At 34.0% G+C, this 6000-nt stretch overlaps 1 protein-coding gene across 1 annotated transcript in view; it reads right to left on the minus strand.

The window, feature by feature from the left end:
* The window catches only part of FRMD6 (FERM domain containing 6), a 167830-nt gene that overhangs the window by 72393 nt on the left and 89437 nt on the right, over positions 1 to 6000 (minus strand). The window contains exons 4-5 of the mRNA XM_044664740.1: positions 2294 to 2373; positions 1085 to 1161 (exon numbers count right to left, since the gene is read on the minus strand). Of these exons, the coding sequence (XP_044520675.1) occupies positions 1085 to 1161; positions 2294 to 2373 (157 nt within the window). The remainder of the gene's footprint in view (positions 1 to 1084; positions 1162 to 2293; positions 2374 to 6000) is intronic.

A 6000-nucleotide genomic window follows, 5' to 3' on the forward strand; every position in this document is an offset into this window, starting at 1 on the left:
CTTTCCTCTACTTCAAGTGATTATTAATAAATCTTATGAAATATAATACTTGGAGTATTGGATATTAATTTTTAATCTTACAGGAATTATGTGCAAAGGGCTTTAAAAGAATGCATACCATTTGATCCAGCAATACCACTAGTAGGTTTGTACCCCAAAGAGATAATAAGGAAAAATACTTGTACAAAAATATTCATAGCCACAGGCTCTTTGTCGTGGCAAAAAAAAATGGAAAATAAAGGGTTGTCCCTTTAGGGCAGTGATTCCCAAAGTGGGTGCCACCTCCCCCTAGTGGGTGCTGCAGTGATCCGGGGGGCAGTGATGGCCACAGGTACATTTATCTTTCCTATTCATTGCTATTAAAATTTTTTAAAAAATTAATTTCCATTAATTTTTTCTGGAAAGGGGGACAGTAGGCCAAAAAAGTTTAGGAACCACTGCTTTAGGGGAATGACTGAACAAATTATGGCATATGATGCTGATGGAATACTACTGTGCTGTAAGGAAAGATGATCTGGAGATTTCTATATGAACTGGGAGAACCTCAATGAATTGATGTAGAGTGAAATCAGCAGAACCAGGAGAACATTGTATATAGAAAGCAAAATATTATGGAAAGATCCAGTGTAATGGACTTTACTACTAGTAGCAATGCAACAAGCCAGGACACTGCTGAAGGACTTATTAGAAAGAATGCTAACCACACTGAGAGAAAGAACTATGGGAATAGAAATGCCAAAGAACAACATATGATATCACTTATCACATGTACATATGGATACGTGATTTGGGGTTTAGGCTTTAAAAGATCACTCTATAGCAAAAATGAATAATATGAAAAAAAAGTATCAAGTGCTAACATTTGTATAACCCAGTGGAATTGCTTGTTAGCTCTGGGAGTGGAGAGGGAAGAAGGAAGGGAAAGAAAATTAATCATGTGAACATAGAAAAATATTAAAAAATAAAAATTTTAAAAGAAGTATAATAAATCTATTAGTGATCTTAACAAAGTTAACATTTGAAAATTTTATGTGAAATTTTTTAAAAAGGAAAGAAATAAATTTCTGGACTAGTTTTTCCATACCTGATTAACCTGCCATTTTCCACATAATATTGCACCCGAAAATGAATGATCATTGGAGGACCAAACTGGTCAATACCCTAAAATAAAAAGACATAAATGTATGTGCATACAATATTTATACCTATGGTATAGTGTCCTCTCATATCTCTTAATTTGAGTACTACTGGATCTTTACAATTTTGTTATATTAATGTCTGATGTTCCTGAATGTAGTTATTCATTCCATTTACACTGCTGTGGTTACTATGTATAGTTATACTGTGAATTTTTGAAGCTTCTATTTTTTGTGTACACATGCACACATGAAAATTATCATTTGGATAGTACAAAAAATGAGAAGTTTCAAAAATGGAAACTATTATTAATCATCTTTACCAATATGAAATCAGCTTTCCCTTCTGAACACCAAGTACTTTAAAGTCAAGATCATTAAAATAAAAAAAAAGTTTCATAAATTGTAATCCTTAATATGTCACTTAACTTTAAAGTTAAAATTTGCTGTGGTCTTTTTGGAACAAGAATTCCAAAATGTAAAGAGAGCTCTAGCATTGGATAAATGTATTAAATCTTTGTGAAAATAGACACATAAATATGTTAAGCACTACACTACATAGTATACAAATATAAGCAAGCCAACTGTTCCCTGACCTCAAAGAGATTACCTTTTTTCTTGGGAAGAAAACATGCTCAAAGAGTGTGGGAATTGGGAATAGTGAGAAGCAAGAGAGTCTAGTTGAAAGTAGGCTTGGGGATTCTTTCTAAAATTGTAGTCTTAGGGAAGGAGTCAGTCTCAATGTACCTGAATAATGCCACGTAAACTTCTCAAGAAAGTATTTGTATATAAACTAGTATAATAAGCAATATCTGGACTATTGAAAAAATATTTTCTTGGTAGAAAAATGTGTTAAATAGCAAGTATAATAAAATGAAATGAATGAGAAGGCACATTGTACAATAAAATTAATTGAAGAAACAAGAATTCACAAAATATTTCTGAAGTTTAGTTAACACTTACAATCATAAGGAAATGAGCAAATACTTTTTTTTTTCACTTAGACATTTAACTTCAAAGCACTGCCTCTCAGTGATAATGATACTCAGAGGTTACTTTGTCTCTAATTTAGAGCAGCTAAATCTGAAATAGTGAGTTAAATGAAAACGAGTAAGTTCATGATATAATATCACTAAAGTAATTTCTTATTGTTATACCTTGCTGGCTTCTTTCTTCCATTCTTTTGGACAGTATTTATAAAGTTTCTGTGATAGTTCCATGTACACATGTTCATTATCTGTGCCAAAAAATGGGGGAGAAATTAGAGAGTAAGGAAAAAATGAGTATAAATTTTTTCAAATTAAGATACAAAAGAGTAATTGACAACTAACTTCAGAGGATACCATAATTTTCTACTATTCCAAAAAATTTCAGAAAACATCTTAAGATAAAAACATTAATGAGGATGTCTGTATTTCTCTTTTATAAAGAAGACATATTGCTATTTTAGAAATACTGGAATAACTTTGCAAAAACTTCTGAGCTCCCTCTACTTTTCTTTATATAAGTATTGTAATAAGGAACTTCTGGGACAAGATGGAGAACATCTTGAGTGACAAGAATGTCGGTTGAAGACTTTGGAATGTGCCCAGGTGGCATGAGCCAGGGCCAGAAGACAGTTGGAACTACCCCTATAAATACCCTGGGACAACAGCACACTGGGTCTCATTCTTGAGAATCTTGGGAGGAGGGTGGATTGGAGGGAGGGTAGGCCCTAGACCTGCAATCCAGCATCCATACTTGAGTATATAGGAAATCATTTACCTGCTATTAATAGAGCTGAGAAAACACCACAGCCAACAAGATCACTAGCCTTCTTTATCCTTTGGCTTGTGCCATGGCCGGGTCAAGCCAGGGATTGAGAAAGGGAGAAGAAAGCTCCAGCCTATTATCAAATCTATCATCCATTTGATTTAGATCACCTTTTATTAAGATTTAGTTTAGCATTCCCCAAAACCTCTATTCTTACTTCCTTGTTCCTAACCCTTTCAGATAAGCAAATAAATCCTGTTGCAGTTCAATCCAAAGAAGATTGGTATTCCTTTCCTAATTGGCGAATCATCTATAGCTAATTAGGGGAAGGAATTTATCAAATCACAGTCAGAAATAGCATTTGTCCATTGGGCACATCTATACCAGTTCAAACCAACCCTTTACCATCAAATCCAACCCCAAGCCAAGGGCTAGAGGAGTTGTTAAACACTTATACAATTCCCATTAGGTTCCTGACTTGGGCACTGTTGTAGAGGCAGAGGCTTGGCTAAGCTGAACCTCATAAGTCCTGGGGTTGCTAGCATATTGGGAAATCACCTAAGCAATACGTCACTCATTAGCCCAGATCATCTAGTGCCTGTCAATTCAGAGCCTGCTTGGCAGTCTCAGACAACAGAGCCTGTCAGGTCCAAGTGAGGCTTAGCAGCCCTTTCTTACTACCAATCTGCCTCCTATTTATGAACAGCATGAATAAGTATATCAAAAATTAAAGTGAATTAAAAAAATTGATACTAGCATTTTGTTTCTAACATCACTATAGTCAACCAGAATACCTTTCCCCTATGTTTGCCAGAGTCATCCCATATAACAAATAGATTTTTTTAAAAAGGAAAAAAAATCAGCACAATTAATGAATACATTAAAAAGATTCACAAATATGTGCAATATGTAATATGTGTGGACCTCTCACTTGCATAAGGATAAATAAGAGGTGGCCTTTTATATCTCTCCATTTGAGTACAGCTAGATCTTTATAATTTTCTTACATTAATTTTTGATGTTCTGGTATGTAATTGCCTATTCCATTTACAATGTTGTATTCACTGTATATAGTTTTCTTGGCTCTTCTTCATTTTGCATCAGTTCATACAAATCTTTCATTACTTCTTTATATTCATCACTCATATAATTTCTTAATATGTACAATAATATTCAACATTCATATACCACAATTGTCTTAGCAATTTCCAACTGATGGGCAAATATTTTGGGGCATATGCAGATTTTTTTTTTAATCAATGGCTTCCTTGGAGCACAAGTCCAGTCTCTAGTTCAAAAAGCATGGACATATTCATCACTATATTTTCAGTTTCAAATTTCTTTCCAAAACAGCCATACCATTTCAAAGTGTCACCAAAAATGTGTCTATCATTTCACAAACACTCCATTGTAGACCTGTCATTTCTAACAATTTTGCAAAGTGTGAGACGAAACTTCCAAGTTGGTTTGCTGATTCCTTTTCTAGTTCATTTTATAGATAAGTATCTGAAGCCAATAGGGTTAAGTGACTTGCCCAGGGTCACATAGCTAGTCTGGGGCCAGATTTGAATTCAAGAACATGAATCTTCCTCATTCCAGGGCCAGTGTTCTACCTATTGTATCACCTAGCCACATACATGTGCATATAAATACACATACACACGTTTATTATTTATATATGCTATTTATATGTCTTAGACACCACACCCTTATTGGAGAAATTTGATAAAAAGATTTTCTACCCATTTGACCATTTCCATTCTAGGTACATTAATTTTGTCTAAATAGAAACTTTCCAAATTTAAGTTACTGAAGCTGTCTGTTTTATCCTTTAGGAATTGCCTCTTCTCTCTTGTTTGGATGAGAATGTATCTTCCCTATTTCTGTTCTGTTTTTTAAATAAAATTGCTAAAAATGTAATCGTTAATATTAAAGCTGCACATCCATTTAGGATGTATTGTATAGTATGGTATATGGTAGCGATTTAACTCTAATTTCTGCCAGATTGATTTATTAGTTTCCCAGCAGTTTTCATCAACTAAGGAGTTGTTTCCTCTACATAATTTATATTTTCCAAAGCATCAAACGGTAAATTATGGACTTCTATTGTTTCTGATTCTCACTTACCCAATCTGTTCCATATTTTTCTAGTCTATAATTGATATGAGATGTTTTGATGATTGCTGCTTTATAATACAGTCTTGAGGTGTGGAAATGCTATTCTCCCTTTTATTTTCATTTCTCTTAATATTCTAGATCTTTGTTTTTTCTAAATGAAATTTGTAATTATTAGCATTAAAATGATAAACTAATTTTGATAATACTATCATTTTAATTAAATTAGCATGGCCCATTCATGAAAACCAAATATTCCTCCAACTGTTTAAGCTGTTCTTTTTGTTTTTAAGAAGCACTTTGTAATTGAATCTCTACAACGTTTTTATGCATTTTTGTAGTTATTTGGAATAAGATTTCCTTATTGAGTGTTTTTTTAAATAAATACACAGAAATGTTGTTGATTTTTTTAGGGTTTATTTTGCAGTCTCACTCAGTACCTTTGCCAAATCCCTAGGATTTTCCAAATAAACTGTCATAAAATTTTGTTTACATAATTCTTGCCCCCTTTTGTCCCCTCAGTCAGATTCCCTCTTCTTCTCCTCCCCTTCAAGTAGTCTTACTCATTATTTTTAATTTAATTAATTTATTTTTTTTAACATTTATTAATATACATTTTTAACATGGTTACCTGATTCATGCTCCTCTTATCCCCTTCACCCCCCCCCCACACTCCCCCCATCCATGGCCGATGCGCATTTCCACTAGTTTTGTCATGTGTCCTTGATCAAGACCAATTTCCAAATTGTTGGTAGTTGCATTGGTGTGGTAGTTTCGAGTCCACACCCTCAATCACGTCCACCCCGACCCATGCGTTCAAGCAGTTGTTTTTCTTATATGTTTCCTCTCCTGCAGTCCTTCCTCTGAATGTGGGTAGCATCTTTACCATAAATCCCTCAGAATTGTCCTGGGTCATTGTATTGCTGCTGGTACAGAGGTCCATTACATTCAATTTTACCACAGTATATCAGTCTCTGTGTACAATGTTCTTCTGGCT

This window comes from Gracilinanus agilis, chromosome 2 (assembly GCF_016433145.1).
Source record: "Gracilinanus agilis isolate LMUSP501 chromosome 2, AgileGrace, whole genome shotgun sequence".
Lineage (NCBI taxonomy): Eukaryota > Metazoa > Chordata > Mammalia > Didelphimorphia > Didelphidae > Gracilinanus > Gracilinanus agilis.